General features: G+C 41.4%; 1 protein-coding gene across 4 annotated transcripts in view; it reads right to left on the reverse strand.

Moving 5' to 3' along the window:
• Positions 1 to 11,110: 11,110 nt before the first annotated feature.
• GRIA3 (glutamate ionotropic receptor AMPA type subunit 3) overlaps positions 11,111 to 18,130 on the reverse strand; it is a 158,624-nt gene continuing 151,604 nt past the window's right edge. The window contains exons 14-16 of one of the 4 annotated variants that reach the window (XM_064518179.1): positions 17,189 to 17,303; positions 14,544 to 14,791; positions 11,111 to 13,574 (exon numbers count right to left, since the gene is read on the reverse strand). In XM_064518179.1, the coding sequence (XP_064374249.1) occupies positions 14,546 to 14,791; positions 17,189 to 17,303 (361 nt within the window). In that variant the 3' untranslated portion in view covers positions 11,111 to 13,574; positions 14,544 to 14,545. Of the gene's footprint in view, positions 13,575 to 14,532; positions 14,792 to 17,188; positions 17,304 to 18,130 lie in introns of those variants that run through there. The other 3 variants (XM_064518180.1, XM_064518181.1, XM_064518182.1) reach the window with 3 other exon arrangements.

Raw genomic sequence — 18,130 nt, forward strand, 5'->3', positions numbered from 1 at the left:
TCATTGTGTGTGTGTGGTCGCTTTATTAGTTTATGTATTGTTATGAAACTTTGGTGTTAATGGGTGTGGAAATGTGTGAGGGTGTTTTGTCTTTGCCATGCATGAGTCCTCTGTACTTGCTTGCTGATCAGATGCCTCTTGAAAGGGTCCGAATCTATGATGTGTCAACAACCCGAGCACATCTGCCTAGTGTAGAAACACAGATGTGTATTACACTTTAACTGTGGTTTCAGGAAGAACTCAGGGTTTGACTACTTGCATTCCGTCAAGTTTACAGTTATCTCTTGAGGCATTTGTCCCTGATCTAAAGCTCATTAAAATCTTTGACACTCTTTTTCTAGATCTGCTAATCTAGCTAAGTTAGACTGATTTAGGGTCCCTTAAAATTTCTTTTACTTTAATTTGAGCAGTCTTAAGATGTTCTTTACATTTGCAGTGTGAGATAGAGAAGGAATCTGAAGCCCTCTTTTGCCTGACTGATACTATGCTTAATTTGTTGTTTCTTTATTTCATAAAAGTAAATACAAATGTTGTTGACTGTATACAGCCCTTAATGCCTGACAATAAGGACTCTGCCTGGCATAAGACATGATATAGCAGGTCACTGTATTTTTGGTGAGGTTTAGACATTCACCTGGATAAGAAATCTTCAGATCTAGAAGTCTTCAAGTTTGCCTTTATGACTAATAGTTTAATTCCTCCTCCCACCTGCAAGGTGTGGGGGGTTTTTTTGAATTAAAAGGATCAGTAGTTTGTTTGAACTAGAAAATGTGGATTGTGAAATCAATGCCAGTTCGTATTCTTTGGAGAAGGGCTGATGCTAATATCTTGTCCAGATAAATTGTTTGCTATTTGGACTTTAAAAAAGTAGAGTTGGAACATGAACTTTTTTGGCCTGGGTACAGTAGTTTAAATACAGGATGAATCTGTACTGACAGAAAGGCAGGAGCCATTGTTACACCTAGATTCTTCTTGTATTTTGGAGACAGTGTGCGTCTATGTGTTTTTCTCTACAGCAAATACTGCAGGATTGAGTAAACTTCAAATGCAGTTGTTCCTTCTGTCTGCCTGGAGTCCTGTGATACAAAGAAGTCCTTTGCCTCTGTGGTTAATCAATAAGGTAGAATGAGAAGCAGTGACCTGGAGGGGAGGAGACAACTTCCCCCCTTCTGGTGACACAAATCAAATCAACTGAATTGTAATATGAAACTGCACTGAGTAGTTTCTCTGCAGCCTTTGTGTTTACTACTCCTTTTTTAAATCAAATTCTGCTCATCCCTTTGACAAGAATCTGCTTTCTTTTCAAAATAGATTAAATAAAACTATGTTGGGGAGGAAGTCTGATGCTAGTGGGAGTTGTTCCACAATATTAAGACTGAAATAACTAGCAAAAGTGTAAAACAAACCTTTTAAATTTTATCCTTGTGCCACTTAAGAAAATTAGGAGCTGAAGTAGTGGGAGCTACCATGCTTGCTGCCCAAATGCTTGAGAGAAGTTTTCCCCATCTTTAGAAGTCACAGCAAATATAAAACTAATCAGAGTCTCTTTAACTGGAATAATTAATTTTTTTCAAAGATGAAGTCATGATAGTTAAGGACCAGAGCCTTACAGGAGCTGTGGGATCCAAGTAGCTTGAAAGACTGAACCCCTGTAAAGAGAGAGGTGATCTATACAGCTGAGACCAAAATTTCTCATAGGTACAACTTCCTCTAGGACTGCGATTTATTTTCCTTTATGTAATACAGTCCTTAAGGGGGTTTTGTAAAGGAGTATATTTTCATTCTTATAACCTCCAACATAAGAGGACAATGACATTTTTCAGGGTTATTCATTCAGGTTTCCAAGCAAGAAATTTATTCCATTCATTTGACTGCTTTGGTTTGTGTTACTGCCAGCAACATTCCCTATTGATTCATTCTTCTTACCTGTGCTAAGCAGTTCATTTCTAGTAGTGATGATTCCCATAAGTACTTTGTTGGCTGTGTGGACCAGAAAGGAGGTTCATTGATGCTTACTAGTGAAATTGATAAAAATCAACTTAAGTTTACACAGGGAGATTGGTCCTTATTGAACAGCCTTGGAAAATAGGGTTTGCTCACAGAGAAGTGTATAAAATTCAACTCTGCTAGAGTAAACTAATTTTTAGTGATTGTTCTATCTGAGAAACATGTTTAATAGATTTAAGTGCTCGATATTCTGTTCATGTGAACTTCTATTTTAGAAGCTCACAAGGAAATAAGGATGACAGATTAACAATTTAAATCATGTTCCAAATAAGTTAATTGTTGTATGCTGTGTTCAAAGTTGTTTTGATTTATATGAAATGTCACATCTGTATTGTTTTGTTCTTTCCTGCTCTTCCCATAATCCAACAGCATCCTATATGAAGCTAGGAGAAAGAGGGCATTAAGAGCTCAAGTTTCTATTGAGGGTGGTTTATTTTTCAAGGAAATACACTGCACTATAGTTGATTACAAATAGGGTTATGTCAGTATAACTTTATTAAAAGATGAAGCAGAAAGTCTGTTTTGGCTTGAGACTCAAGTGCTGAGCATATGTTTCTATGAAGCTGTATCAGTGTGTGTTTAGAATTTGCTTATGTTAACTTTTAAAATAGTAAAATGTGTAAATAAAATGTACGTGCTGTGTTAAAAGGATAGTGTGTTTAACAGTTTTGAGCCTAATAAAATTGCATCAGGAATTAGTTGTTTAACTAGTGAGCAACTAATTTTAAATTCTCTTCCCAGTTCTAGGAGTATCTTTCATTACTTAGTTGTCTGAGGATGTTACAGCTGCTGAAATACTTGCTACAAATAATTAGCATAGCCTGCTTTTCCTGTTCACCAGTTGAGGCACATGTTAAACATCTCTGTGAAGAGATTCTGTTTTGTAGTTAATGAGTGTCTTTAAACTAGAGAAATTAGTTTGAGAAGTAGGGAAATTGCCAATGCACATAGCTCGACTGCTTGTGATTCTCATTCTGTTAGTTCATTGCAAGTGTCTACTTCAGACAAATGTACATGCTCCTGCCGCACTTGGGACTAATTGTGCAGGGGTGTTCACTGTGAGTGGCCTTTTGAAACAGGAGGGATTTCTTTTCCTTTGGTTCTCAAAATACATGTGACAAATGTTAGGAAAAATGTTATAAAAACCTTTTAAGCATAACTGCAAAATAGCAATTTTTTCTCCTAGAATTGTGTTGCTCTTAGTAAACGATTTTTAAAGTGACTTTGTTTGTCCTACCTGAAGCAATGAGCCTGCTTGTTTTCGGAAGTGATGGGGATCTGTGGTACTCCTGTGCCTGGTGCTTTTTTGCATTAAACGAACTGTGACTGTCAGGAGATTGAGCACCTGCCTGCTTAAAATTACAGCCTTGTAAAGTTGTAACTTAGGTTTCTAATCAAAATGAAGATCTTGGCCTACAGGCACTGTCCATGAAGCAAATTAATGTTTTATTCTCAAGAGGATTTAGAAGTACATTTTTTGCATTGTTTCAACATCATAAAGAAAAGAATAAAGCTAATAGAATATTTGCTGACTATAATGATAACCCTAACATTTTTGTATCACCTATTAGTAGTGTTCAACACAAATGTTTACTTGTATGCTAAATATTGCTTTAAAAAGTTTTCACATAGTCTAGAAAAAATAAACTTGAATCACAAGTAGGACATACCTGGTGCTCTGTGGAGGTCAGCTTGTGCCTTAAGTAATCTGGGATTTGGGACAGAGCAGTGTCCTCTTTGCAGCTGTAGTTAGTGTTGACTATCCAGGAACTGTAGTGCTTATAGACTTGATCAGTAAAACTCTTCTGATTAGATTTGTCCTTATTAATAGAAGGTTATTTCTGAATGAATTAGGCAAGATTACAAATCCTTGTCCTCTAGTGCAAGAAAGAGACAAATTGGGAAGGGATTCGGGTAAGAGTTACCAGGCTAATTAGAGGTGAGGAAGAATTGCTAAAAAGAAGAGTAAGCAAGCTAAATACTTGGGCAAGCTTTTAATTAACTTATTAGGGCAGTATGAAATGGAATACTTCCATCAAAGTCACTATAGCCCTTGGGATTTAGATGAGTGCAAATGAGATCAGGCTTTGGCTTGCTGATTGTGTAAATGACAAACAGCTGGGGAGGTAACAACTGGCTTCTGAAAGATATCTGTCAGTATTTAGGGATTAAACGAAGCAAAGAAAAAGGTCATATTGGGGTCTTTGAATATAGTGTAATCTTCAAAGGAAACAGAAGAGAATCTGTCAGCTCAGACAGAAATGAAATAATCATTAAAAATAAACTTCAAGGAATCATGTCCCTGTACTGGCAGGAGGATTTATCCTCTAACGGCGATGTCTCTGATTGTGCAGTAGAAGCAGCGCAGTGGTTGTACTGGCACAGTGAGCTGTGCTGGGAAAGGAGAATCGAGTGGGACTGGGATGCTTAGTTGGAACTTGTTGCTTGTTTGATAAGTGCAAAGTTAACAGCAGCAAACTGCAGCAATCAAAATAGAAGGAAATTATTTGACTTTCTGAAAGCACATAATGTACCTGGGTTAACTCCCAATGTTTTCTGAAGCTTCCTGTTTCCTTAAAAAGGCTAATAAAAAATAACAGTCACCCAGCTTATGCCTAGGGGATTATTCCTCCCCTGCCCAGGAAACTTTCTAAAAGGAAGTTAAATTATTTCTCACGCATGGCACTCTGTAAGGGCTTGGGTGTATGCATGGCGACATCAGCGGGAGCGTGGGGGTGTTTGGGGATGGGAACCACATGTCTAGCGAGTCCCAGGGTGCAGCGAGATGCTGGAGGAAGGAGGCAGGAAAGTGCAGGAAGAGAGGAAGGCGCTCAAGCCGGGGCAGGTTTGTGGCTGCAAGACTGGGGATGTGCTCATCTGCGTTTTCAATAGCCTTTTCTGTGATTATCTGATCAACTGAGTTGCAGGGGAGAAGGAAAGCTGGCATCAGGCTCGCAAGCCAGTGAGCAGGGCACCAGCACCAGCATGAGAGCACTGACTCACCATGGGGCTTGCAGACCTGGGTCGTCGGGGGAGCTATAATGTCCCCATTCCTTCTGGATTGTGGGCATGTTCACCTCTGGGGAATGTTACAAAGCAAAATACTACATGAATGGCATCTGAAGAAAATCTGTTTTTTAAAAAAAAAAGAAAGAAAAAGTCATTAATTAAGCCCAGTTTCTGGTGCAGCCTGTCTGATGTGATATTCTAATCACTCTGTATAATCTACAGCATCTGTGATAGGTCACAACTTTAGCTATTTTATAATAAGATATGGCAAACTTCCCCTGTTTAAAGGGCAGGGAAATATTAAATAAATACCATTTATATTTATTTGCCTCAGATCAAAATGTGGCTCTTACATTAATTTTGTAGGTTTTTGGTAATTAGCCTGCTCAGCCCATATTTGGAATTCAAGTTCAGTGTTTGTTGAAAAGCTTCAAATCATATTAAAATATGCTCACAGAGCAAACACCTCTGCTTTTTTGAAAATGCCAGCCTTGGACAGAAAGCTTTCAAGGCAGCATGGATAGAAGTGATTTAGTCTCATACTGACAGGTTTACACAGTGGCAAAAACACTGCAAAACCATGAGCTTGAACTGAGCGGACTTGCTGGCAGCAGCACAAAGCTGTGTGCTTCTCGTAGGGTCATGCTGACCTCGGGAGATTTTCAGTAAGGGGCATGTACTGGGCTTCTGGTGGGGTAACTCTTGTTGGGGGGTCAATTCTGCTTGTTGCTGAGTCTCCTTGGCTCCACATTGGAAATGTGTAGTAATGTCAGGGCTGTAGGCAGGGAAATGAGTTTAGGATATGCGTGCTGTATCAAATAGGTAAGCACAGGAAATTAATACTTCCCACCCATACTGGCCACTGAATGTCAGTGTTGCTCCAAACACTGGCATTGTGCACAAGAACACTTCTGTGAAGCCAAAACTTCATAGGTTTAAAGTTTGTGTTTGTTTTTAAGTAGATAGACACCATTAGAACTAGTTGTCCAGTTCTCAGTGCCTGCAGTCTCATATCTAAGTTCAAACACTCTGCTATGCTCTTAATGGTCAATATGTTAGATTTTTACAAATGGGAAAGAGACCCATTGCTGCACCTGGTTGGTTCCCAGATCTGCCTTTCTGGGCACTCATGGTGTTCTGGGGACCAGGGCCTTCTGGTATTGACTTTTTTCCCCCAAGTATGGACTGCTCACTGTCCAGCTTGAGCTCAACTTGTACATGCATTTAATCCAGTCTTGTGTTATATCATCCATTTTCCTACTGGTTTTAACATATCAAGTATCTGCCACACAGTCATTAATTGCTTAATTTTTTCATCTATATGATAAACATTATATAAAGCACCAGCCATTACCAGCATCATATGTTTGGCTTGCATTGTGCATTTTCTTACATGCTTTATTTGTATTGTGCCTTGTCCTGGCTGTAGAAGGCTGCAGGTGCCTTGTGCAGGTCTTTGTTAACCCTTTGCTAATCAGCCATGTGCCTGGCAGCCTTGTACAGCTGGCCCCTGTTCTCAGACCTGCACCGCCTTGGTCCGCCTGGGCAGCTCTTCCACGCCTGGCCTGAGCACTCAGCCCTGGTTTGGTGTCAGGTTGGCCAGTCATTTCTCACAGCCTTCTCCCTTTTGCTCATATTACATGGTGAAGCTCAGCTATTCACTGCTTCTTTCACACACCTCAAAATAAAGTAATACTTGAAACTGAAAGAAAATGATGTGGATTCCCTGTAATCGTCTCCCAGGGGCAGGCCAGGCCAGGTGGGCACAGCTTCTTCTGCACTGCATTGTGGATGCGCTACGGTCTGTGTCTGCTGCTACACATGGGCTCCGAGGTCACCTTTGGGTGTCAATTTTGCCTGCTTGCTGGAGATGTCAGCAGCCCCTTCACCATTTGGAAATAATGCTTATCTCAAAAGCCTCCTCTTCCCTTTTCCTCTGTCTCCCTTCGCCCCCAATCCGTCATTTCTCATTACGCTTTCCGTCCTGCTCACGCCCCATCCCACCGCTTCTGATCGTGACCTCGTCCTCGTGCTCTTCTGTAAGATGTCCTGTCATCCTCAAATAGTACAGACATAGTAAATAATTTAGGGATAACAGTTCAATGTTAGAAACCAGAATAAATAAATGCTTTTTATAAGCGAAAAGGTTTCATTATCCTGCTCCTTGTGTCAGCCTGTAGTGGCACCTACGTGGAGCACATCCGCCTACCACTGCCATGGTGTCAAAGGGAAAGCTGTCATATAGACAAGCTTCAAGTAAAACGAGTGGACAAACAGAAAGGCAGCAAGCGTAAGCAGAAAGGCTAGCCAGCCCCCTCACTGTCTGCTCTGGCCTTTGCCGGTGGCGGCAGGCCTCCTAGCAAGGCAGGCACGGCGGTCTGGGCCACCCTCGTACCTGGGCTGAGCACCTGCGGAAAGTGCACAAACACCCCTGGCGTGGCTGTGCCAGATATGTTTCCACCCTACAGCCCATTTTCAGTAATACCTCCCTTGCTAGCTAATGCGATAAAGACAGGGAGCCCCAGTCCACGCGGGCTGGCTACGCTGCACCGCAGCTGCAGCCTTGTGGGCAGCCTCGTGGGCCCTGCTGGCTGTCTGCAAGCCCTTTCCTGGGGGCGGCACGGCCTGGAGCAGGGGGCGCAGTGCCGGCCTTGCCGCGTTTCCAGCGAGGGGTGAGTGCCAGGGCTGGGCCGCAGTGAGGTGGGCTGCGCCGAGGGCAGGGAAACGGCCCTGCCAGGGCTCACCTGGCCGCCCAGTTCACTTGTTCTTTCTTGCAAAAGCTTTGGAGTGGCTGAAGCTGAAGAGACTTGCTGTCACAAATTTGGCTTTGTGCTGCCACCAAGCTGCCACTGCTCTGTGTGGAGGGTTGCGGGGATGAGTGCAGGCTTCGAGCTCTGGCGGCAGAAAGCCCTGCATTGTTCCTGGAGCCGCCATCTTGTGGGCCCTGTGGCCTCCATCTTGTGGGCCCTATGGCCGCCATCTCCTGGGCCCTGTGGCCACCATCAGCCTCGTCCTTGGTATGTTTGGATCGGTCCCTGTGACAGCCTGTGCTTGGAGCAGCATGAAAGGTAAGTAACTGAGGTGGGAAGGAGGAAAGACGTTAGGTTAAAACAGCTTTCTTGTAATGGAAAGGCCTAAATGTTGGCAAATGCCTTAGTTTTGCCTTCTGCCTCTCTGCGGTGCAGCAGAGAACCCGAGATTGGATCAAAAGCGCCCTGGGATGGTGATGGCAATTGCTGCTGCCAGCGATATTTTCCCTGAAACCAATTTTTAAACATATTATGCTCTGAATTAATATTACTTTGAAATTTATAATATCTGTGAAAAATATTATCTATATACTTAAATCCCTTAGTTTAATTGAATAGAACTATCATTATTAGGCACTTGTTTATGTAGTGCTGTCTGCAAAATAGAGTTAATTCTCCAGACTGAGGCAATGAATACGAGCACCAAAGAAATTTTGTAATTTAATTTTAATAACCATGAATTATTATTTTAATAACCATAGTAATTATTTTAAAAAAGAAAGTTGAAATGTACCACACCAAACCTTGGAAGAAAGGATATGGTCTAATAATACAACCAGGTTTGTATTGTAGTATATTATTATTTATTTCAGTCTGTTGTTGGATGTGCGCCCTGCCTGGAGGAGGAACTGCTATGGTTTTTAGGTCTGGACTTGAAAAATATTGATTGCCTTTTGCTCCCGGTGATGTCCCTGGAAACTGGGATGGCGAGGCCAAGGGCTGTGCTGCGGCTGGCCAAGCCGTGGCGCTGGGGCTGGTGCTGGTGGGTCCTGGCTGTAGCGGCAGGCTGGCTAATTGACACCTTCAGCCTAATGAATATTTATTAGAAAAATTTAAATGAACCGTTTTGATACATTCTTGATGCTCAGTGAGACAACTGCAGGGGTAGCTTTGCAGAGGCTGCTCGCACCAGGAGAGTATTATTTATTAGTCTGTCATTACAGTTTCTTTCACACTTTTATAGCTCTCACGTTGTGAATAAGCAGACAAATTAACACCCTGGCTCGCAGTGGCATGCTGGAAATTTTGACATGTACATCACGTGGGAGCATATCAATCACCAACATGCTGCTGGTGATGGGTCTGCTTTCCAGCTTCTTGTGCCTTGTATAGTGGGACAAAACTATTTTCTAGAAAAAATTCAAATTTCCCATATTTGACTGAATTGTGAGCATGAAATGAAGAATATAGTAAGGAACAAATTTCTTTCCCCATGCATCTCTGAATTCATTGTGTGGGATGCTTTACATATAAATAGGTTCATTTCACCATGTTCTTCTAAAAAGCTAATGTGCAGGTGGCATATTTAAATACCACGTCGTGACAGGGTCCCGCTCACCCTTTGGGTGGGTAGTGTTAAACCCTGAAACACAGACCACCTGGTCCCAGCGCGTCTTCCCATCATGTCTGCTGTGGGGGCAAAGATCTTCCGCTTGTACTGCAGGCTTGGGTGGATCAGTAAACTTTTCTCTCCCCAAAATAACTTGGACATGTCATCGCTGCAGAACATTTGCTGTTAGAATAATCACTATTTGTTGCGCTTGCTAGAACTTGCCTCGTCCCATGCTGCTTTTCTTTTTGCTTTTCCTGAAGCAAAGGGTCCGGTGGTTGGACGAGGGTGGAAACGAGGGCTGCGGGCAGCGCTGGCGACCACAGTGCAGAGTCTGGGAGTCCCTTGCGCTGCATGGGCAGCAGTGTTATCGGTCTGGCACAGCTATGAGCAGCAGCGGGTGGCTCAGGGAGTGCTGACTGTGCCACAGGTCCCAGGGGAGCTCAGCCTTGCCTTCGCCACTGACGCCCCACACTCACGAGGCCTTGCCGTAAGTGCCCATGCACGTGCCACTCCTCTCGGCCTAAGGCTGGCCACAAGTCCAGTGAAGAGCAGGGCTTTTCATTGATTTAGGTTGGCTCCTTCATTTGGCTTTTTTATAGGAGTTCAGCCCCCCCCCCACCTTTTGGCCCCCTGCCCCAGCCTATATAGGCTGCATAAATTACATTTTGTGTGTGCATATAGTGTATCTATTTATATATAGCTCTATATGCACATAGACATATATGTGTGTATACGTACATATGCCTATACACACACAGACACACATATGTATAAAAAACATATATTATGGCCTGAAGGAGGCTAAGCAGGTGCTTGGTGGTGAGGGGCACCCAGGCAGCCCAAGCAGAGCAAACTTGACTTGCTTTTTTTTTAGGCCTGCAACCTGCAGGCATGTGTAAGGCTGCGATCGATACATGTGTTTTGCAAGGCAGCCTGCACCAGGCTGGCTATGGCAAGCGGTTGTTGTTGTTTTTGTTGTTTTTAGCAGTTTGTGTGTTTCTGGACAGCTGGTTGCAGCTCAGCCCCGCTGCAGCTCAGCCCCGAGCGCGGCTGCCCATGGTGCGCAGGGGGCTGCTCCCGGCGTCCCAGGAGTGAGCCGAGGGGCACGGGCACCTGTGTGCTTTGGGCACCTCACTGTGCATCTGGTGAGGCTTCGCCAGGCGGTTGTGCCACCTCGGAGCCAGGTGCTGCCCCAGCAGTGCCCAGTGGCCACCTGGGGCTGTGAGCTTGGGGGGCACGCTGGCTTTTTAGTATCAGCATCGCTTTGTGTGGTTTATGGTCTGTGGCGACTGCTGGAAACACAATTTTCTCAGAATTGGGATGAGGAGAATAATTTAGAGATGGGGAAATTTAGATAGTTTAGCTAGATTGTTGGACAAAGGCATTTTTTAAAGCAGTGCTAAAAATGTGGGAATTACAGGAAAATGCAGCTGTATCTTAAGCATTTGAGGTGGGCTATAAACCTGGGCAGCTGCCTGTGCTCTGGCATTAGCGGGGAACTGCGTTTTACTCTATTCTGGGTCCAGGTTTGGCTTCCTGAATAGCAGCCAGGCTGCTGCCCTTCCCGCTGGTTTCCCGGTCACTCTTCCCTGGTGGTGTGCGAAAATGCCCATGCACATGCAAGCCGTCCCGGCTGGGCTCGTCGGGCACGCGGCTGACGAGGGCGCGCTCCGCTCCGGGCACGGGCCTCCACGGAAAGATCACTAGTCTCACCCTTTCTTTTTTTCTTTACAATTTTATTTACAAAATGTATTAAAACTCTTTGTACAACACCTCATTAAAATGAGGCTCAGTAATTGATGCCCACACATGCAGTTTATGCTTTTACAGCCATTAGTTTGCTTGGCAATTTTTCTGCTCACTGAAGTGCAGTTTTAACGACCAAAACTAGGAACTTTAAAAAAAAACAAGGAAGGAAAAAAGGAAAAAAAAAAGAAAAAGAAAAAGGAAAGAACCCAAAAATCCCCCAAACAAAACAAAGGATAAACTTAATCTGAACAAATCCTCGAGTGACTACTGCTGAACTTCCAAGAGCTCGAAGTTGGTAGCCGGAATTTGTAAGCAATCAACACGATTTGTTTTACATGCAAGTTTAAAAAATATTGAACCATTTACCAAACTCCCTTCACTGGTGTGAAGCCTCCACTCTTAAAAATTGATTTGATAAACATACATTTTTTTTTATACAGCTTTTAAGAAAATGTTTGTTTTTAATACAACTTACAACCGCACAGCTTTAGCTCTCCCTCGTTGGGGACATTATCGCATTCAGAAGTTGAAAAAAAATCACAGTTTCATGAAAAAAATTGAAAACAAAACAACAATTTTTTTGTTCAATATCTTGTTAAGAACTTGAACAATAAATTATTCTCCTATGAGCTTTTAAAATGGTTTTATATTACATTTTGTTGGAAATACATATTTTTAACGACTTTTCCCATATAATCTTTTTCTTCTTTTTATTCTATTAAAAGTTCAAATCTATCATCAGCAAACTAAATGCCTAAGGGTCAAACTTTGCTTTAAATGAGTTTCTTTTTTTGTTGTATGTTACTGATGAAATAAAACTCTATAGTAAACTACAGAAAATACATATTGTCGTATTAGAGGTAATTAGTATGCAGATATTTCATTGAACATTGAACATGTGATTGACAATATGTTTTAAGTTTTTTTTTTATGTTTTTCTCTTTTTTGAAGATGAAGTTAAGTAGTTTTCAGGCAGAGGTTCAAGGCTGAAACGCTGCTGCTCTCTAAGACGTTGGATGTGAGTAATAGTGAGCCTCTACCTTTAGCAGTACATCTGGGAACGCACTGTGTTCCTCGCGTACGAGGGACGGACACAAGTGTCCTCTCATGAGTAGCCATGAAACAAGAATTGGCAGGAGCTGATATAATATAACAGTACTAGCAATAGTAATGTTAGGTTGCTTAATAATACTCTGGAACTGCAGATCTAATTTGAGTTACTATCCTCTTTCCTTATTTCTGTTTTAAAATGACAATTATAAAGAAGCATTAGCTGAGCACAGTGCTAGTTTTGAGAAAATTAGTGTGAAGCAGGCCTGGGAAAACTAACCTGCACTTCTCTTGCTTCATTGCTTGATATTAAACATTGAATTAAAATGCAAATGCACAGCAAGAAAAGAGATATATGGTCAGAACCTAAACAGCAAGTAGCTTTTTTTTTTTTTTTTTTTTTTTTGAAGCCACCCAATGTCATTTTAATAAAGCACCTGTAGGTATGCCTGATGATAGAAAGAAAGGAATACAATATTTTCTGCCTGCACTTTAACTACCTTGTCAAGAAAATTAATTTACTGATCTGGAAGCAAGACATGCAGTTCCACAAATTACTTCCTTTTGGATTTACAGATTCAGTCATTGACCTTAACTGTTTTTAATGAACATATTCTTTTCTTCAGGTGTTACACCTTTTACTGATATACATAATTGCTCAAATTAGCTGGAGAGATTAAAGTGGCTTGAAAAAAAACAAAATCACACCACCAGTAAGTAAATACCCAAAACATCTTGACATCAGATCATACAGCTAGTGACAGGCCAGTCATTGTTCATATGCAGCAGAAATCTGAGGCTTTATAACAGGAAGAGTTTAATAATTTGATACAATCGGGGATGTTTGATGAAACTGACTGTGGTTTGCTTTTAGAACACAAGTTCATATACTGTGCAGTGGTATCAAAGAATGGCTTTTGTTGTTCTGATTTTTTTTACAAGAATTTTTTTTCACATACTAATATCTTGTCATCAGTTCTTTTCTTCTTTTCTTTTCTTTTCTTTTCTTTTCTTTTCTTTTCTTTTCTTTTCCCTTCTTTTCCCCTTCTTTTCCCCTTCTTTTCCCTTCTTTTCTTTTCTTTTCCCCCTTCTTTTCCCTCCTTTCTTTCCCTTCTTTTCTTTTCCCTTCTTTCTTTTCCCTTTTTTCTCTTCTTTTCTCTTTCAAGCAAAGCAAGAATATTTCGGTGATGGTTTGCATTGTTGTGAGTCTCAGAGTCTTCCATAAGGCACTGAAGGAAAAAAAATCAGTTTTTCCTATTAAAAGTTCATTGCACCATCATCAATGTGTGTCATGCCTGACACCTTGGAGAGAGTACAACTGGCTCAGGTGGTTTGAATCCATGAAGTAGCCACATTCTCTGCTGCTTCTCCTCTTGCATGCTGTCAGAAGTGAGGATCTACAATAAAAATACAAAGAGTTCTTTTTTTTTCCTCCAAGAGGGAGACTTCTATTTGAAGATTATGAACCACCTTCAAAAAGAAAGGAGTAAACAGCACTAGCTGTACAAAGCCTAAAAGCAGATCTTTCTGGGATACAGCCTCTCTTCCCTCTCTTTCTGCAGTGCACAGCACAGGGTGCCCTTGAGCACCCCTGTAATGCGAATATTTATCCTGCTGACCCTAGCAATCTTGCTAACTGTAAACTGCGTTCCTCATATTTTGAAAATATCCAGTGAACTTCTTGGAAAGTAACTTGCTGAAATGGCTGAAAGACCCAGGACAGTTCCCGAAGGGTCTCCCATCAGAACCCCGCACCAGCAGCTTGAATGCGCTTCCAAACCGCCTGCCTTGCCCAGGACAGCAAAGCCTGACTGGCCCTTAGAGTCAGTGACATACGGCCTAGGCAAAGAGTACAGTTTGTGACTAATGGAGTTAACAAAGCATTTTTTTTAGCAATTTGGTTCTACTTTTCATGCTTTAGAAATCGCTACTTCTATTGTAGAAGTTTTTGGAGACTTCCTAAAAGCACTTACCTGGCCTGAATATAGCTTAAAAAAATAAATACAAGGGGAGGAGGTCACAAGCAAAAGAGTTGTGAACTCTAAGTTACAGTAATATTTATGGGAATTAATGAAATATTTTGATTCAGTGAACCATTGATATCAGACCTTTGGAGAGAGGAGTTATTCACTTAGTACGAAGTTGATCATCACTGTTTGCAGTATAGGCCAGCAACAAGCTTACTTCTGTTCAGGAAAGAGATTTAAATCTCACTTTTATATGCTACACTGTGGAAAAGAGAGTGCCACCAGATCATATTTTGAAAGACATTTTACATCAGTCCACTAATGCATATAACACACAGATTAAAAAAAAGAAAAAAGAAAGAAGAAGAGATATTTTAGTTCACTGGACCTTAATCGTACCCCTAGATTTTAACACTTTCTGTTCCATACACGTTGTAGCCTTCTCTGTACGTAGCGTAATTCTGGGTACTGGTTGTGGGAACAGGTTTAAAGTTTTGTGTGTTCTTGGAGAGTTTCATTCGCTTGGACTCTGCCCGCGACTTGTAACAGAACTCGATTAGGGCAACCATCATGGCGAGCCCAAGGCCTCCGACAAGAATATAGAAAACCCCAGCAACATTGCTCAGGCTCAGAGCGCTGGTCTTGTCCTAAGAGAAACGAACCACTTGATTAGTCTTGCTGTGAGAAGAAGACAGGTAGATAACAGGTTACTTTGCAGTTAGTCCTAGCTGGAATAACTAAACATACATACTCAGCTTTCTGATACGAAGTTCAAATTCCCTATACCCCCTGCATCAAAATCAAGCCGAGTGAGAGTGATCAGATAGTCTTACCCATTGAGTTTACACTGTCAAATTAATTTATCAGGGTTATTCTCAGCTTTGTCCCTGGATAAGCTAGGGATTCGTGGCAGGAAAGGCCCTGGCTCTTGCTGCCAGGTGGCCGAGGAGACGTTTGCCATGGGCTTTGCCAGGCCCTCAGCGAACCCGCCTCTGGCTGAGCAGCGCTGGCAGCACGCAAAGGTAGCCGGCGAAGGCCCAAAGAGGCAAAGCAGTGGCTATGCAAAATAACCCAGATTTTACAAAAGGACAGTATAAAACTTAAAAAAAAAAAAATCAACCACTAGACACTTGTTTTTGGTGAATGTAGAGAAAATAATTGAGATGCTGCTAAACTTATCTACCTTTTTTTTTCAACAATTTACAAAAAATGAATCTAGGAAGATGGTCAGTTACTTTAAGGTCGAGCAGTAGAGACCTAGCTAAACTAGCACCTTCAATTACCAAGAGTAAGTGAATTACTGAATAAAAACAATCATTGTAACACCAAAAAATGCTGGCTCGGGTGTATTTTCAATACATGACAGATGGGGAAGAAGGCTTTTCATTTTTAAAAATAGGCTTTTGTAACCAGATTAAACAGAATTGCAACCATTTTGCTGCTGAATTGGATGGCTTGCTGCCTTTATTAGATATTGTTTGTTCAAATGTTCCTTGTTTGAGCTGTAACACAAAGAGAATCTCACTGGCTGCTGGCAAGCCAGATGCCAAACCAACCCGCAGTAAGGGTCCACACTTACTGAAAAACACTTACAGATGATAGGCCTTGATTTGCCAAAATCTTTAGGGACATCAAAACTTTCATATATTCAGAATAAAATAAGCTCTGCCTTGTAAGTGTCTGTGTATTTCACAGGCAGTTTAGGTAGATGCAGTTTTAGCAAACAACCCGCAATATAAACTAAAGATATTATTCATTTGCATTGTTTCAATTATATAGTTTCCTTCTGCAATTGCTGTGCATTCAAATTTCCTGTGATTCCCAAATTTATCTTATGCAACAGCTACATGATTGTGCCCCAAGCAAATTCCAGTCCAACTGAAATCAATGAATTTTATTATTGACTTTGATGGAGCTTGAAATGGTCTTTGAACATTAAGAAGGTGCTGCCAAATTATAATAATTTTATGTCTGAATAATTATACAGGGTATTTCCAAAGGCAGCAGGGGAGTTAGGCACTTAGCTGTTAATGATTTCAATACGAGCTGGATTTCTCCCTCCCCTTGCTGCCTTTGAAAATGTCCTTTACTCCAACAAGCCTTGCACTTCTCCACTGTTTTTCTTCTCAATGGCTCTATAAATACAAAAAAAAAAAATCTTTTGTGTTTTTTAATGAATGGCATAAATAAATATTTCCTCTGAATTTAATGTGCAACTAGTAGGTTAATCCATCTACCATCTCACATATGGAATTTCCACTGGGGTCTACAGAATTTCTGTACTGGGAACCACTACAGGGTCATTGGATATGTTTGGCCCTTGGTTACATATTTTTGCTGCTTTTAGATGAAAACAACAGCAATACCAATTGTAAACAGAGAGTAAGTAAGGTATTAAGATTCCCCAAAAGTTACAACACATCTGGTATGGAACAGAGTAACACAGTAGCAAAATGGTTCAAAGCACAATAAAAAGAACATTTGGTATTTATGGAATGAGTTACCAATAATATTTCTAAATTTGTTGGGGTTTTTTTTAATCAAACAAATTTTAAACTAAATTGGAAAATGGGGCAGGAAGGATGTTTCTTACTTATCATGGTGATGTCCGTCCTGAAATTGTCCACCCTTAACAAACATGCAATTATTTTCCAAACTGACATGTATAGAGCTCTAACTTACAGTTTTGAAAGAAAAATGTATGTTTTCAATAAAACTATACATTAAAAAAGGATGCTGGACTAAATAACACACTGTAATGCAACTTGCAAATTTAAATGAAGATACCAGTTTTGAGGGCTTTTGGGGGAATTCTGTTTCCATGTTTTTCTAGAAAAATATTCAAGTAGTAAAACATACTTACAACTAAAATCTGTTACTGTAAAAGAAAATGCTGTCATGTTCCGAGACTTAATTATTTTTCTATTCTTTTCTTTCAACCTTCAAAATGTAAATATTAACTTTTGAAAGCCATTTTTTGTATAAACAAACAGTGGGTCAAAATGTGATTTCTAATCAGTACAAAAAGACCTTCAGCGACTGACCTTACTTCCGGAGTCCTTGGCTCCACATTCACCCTTATCGTACCACCATTTGTTTTTCAGCTTGTCTAAGATGCCTTGTTCACTGAGTTTCAATACTGCAAGGTTTACAGGAGTTCTTCACGTGGGAAATAACATAAATAACATTATATTATGTTATTTTATGTTATTCAAGCTTTAAACTACTTTAAAACTATACAAAGCGATAAAGCAGGGTTCCTGGCCACAAAGTATTTACACTGCAGGCAACTGGATCATCCCCTTAAGTTAATGCTAGAGCAACACTATATTACCAGGTCCTGCCCATATCGCTTTGAGTAATCGGCACTCACTGTTAAATGAAGATAGTAGCAACAAAGCAACTCCAATTTCCCATTTTTGTAGAATAGCAGGCAGGTCACAGTAGCTTCACGAACTGGTAGGAGTTTGATCCAGCAGGACCTTGTATTGCACTAACAGACAGCAACCCCAGAAGGAGCAGTCGTGGTGGCCTTGCGGTGGCAGCCGTGGCCTGGGCTGCCCTGCGACACGCCTGTTGCCCTGCGGGACTGGCCCTTTGGGTACAGCACCCACTGGGAATCCCACGTGTTTGCAGGACGTGCAAAGCAAAACCACCTGGGCTGAATGCCAGAGAGGGTTGCAGCTTACACCAGCAGAGAGGGGCATTTTGCCAACCATCACTGCTTGTTCGCTCTCACACCTTCAAGCAGTTCCTGCAACTTTTCAGCTGCACCATGATGTGTTACAGCAAATGTGAATGACTCTGGCACCTCCTGCCTCACTCTGCAGGGAACACGCAAGTGGACGGGGGTTTTTTTCCCTTAGAATTGCTGCATCCTGAACACTGCATGGTCTAGGGAACTACAGCAGTAAATAAACCAATGAAGACCTTAATGAAAGAAATCAGTGAACTTGGAAACTATGGGTTAAGCTGTGCAGCGCGTG

The sequence above is a fragment of the Dromaius novaehollandiae genome, chromosome 11 (assembly GCF_036370855.1).
Source record: "Dromaius novaehollandiae isolate bDroNov1 chromosome 11, bDroNov1.hap1, whole genome shotgun sequence".
In the NCBI taxonomy this organism is placed as follows: domain Eukaryota; kingdom Metazoa; phylum Chordata; class Aves; order Casuariiformes; family Dromaiidae; genus Dromaius; species Dromaius novaehollandiae.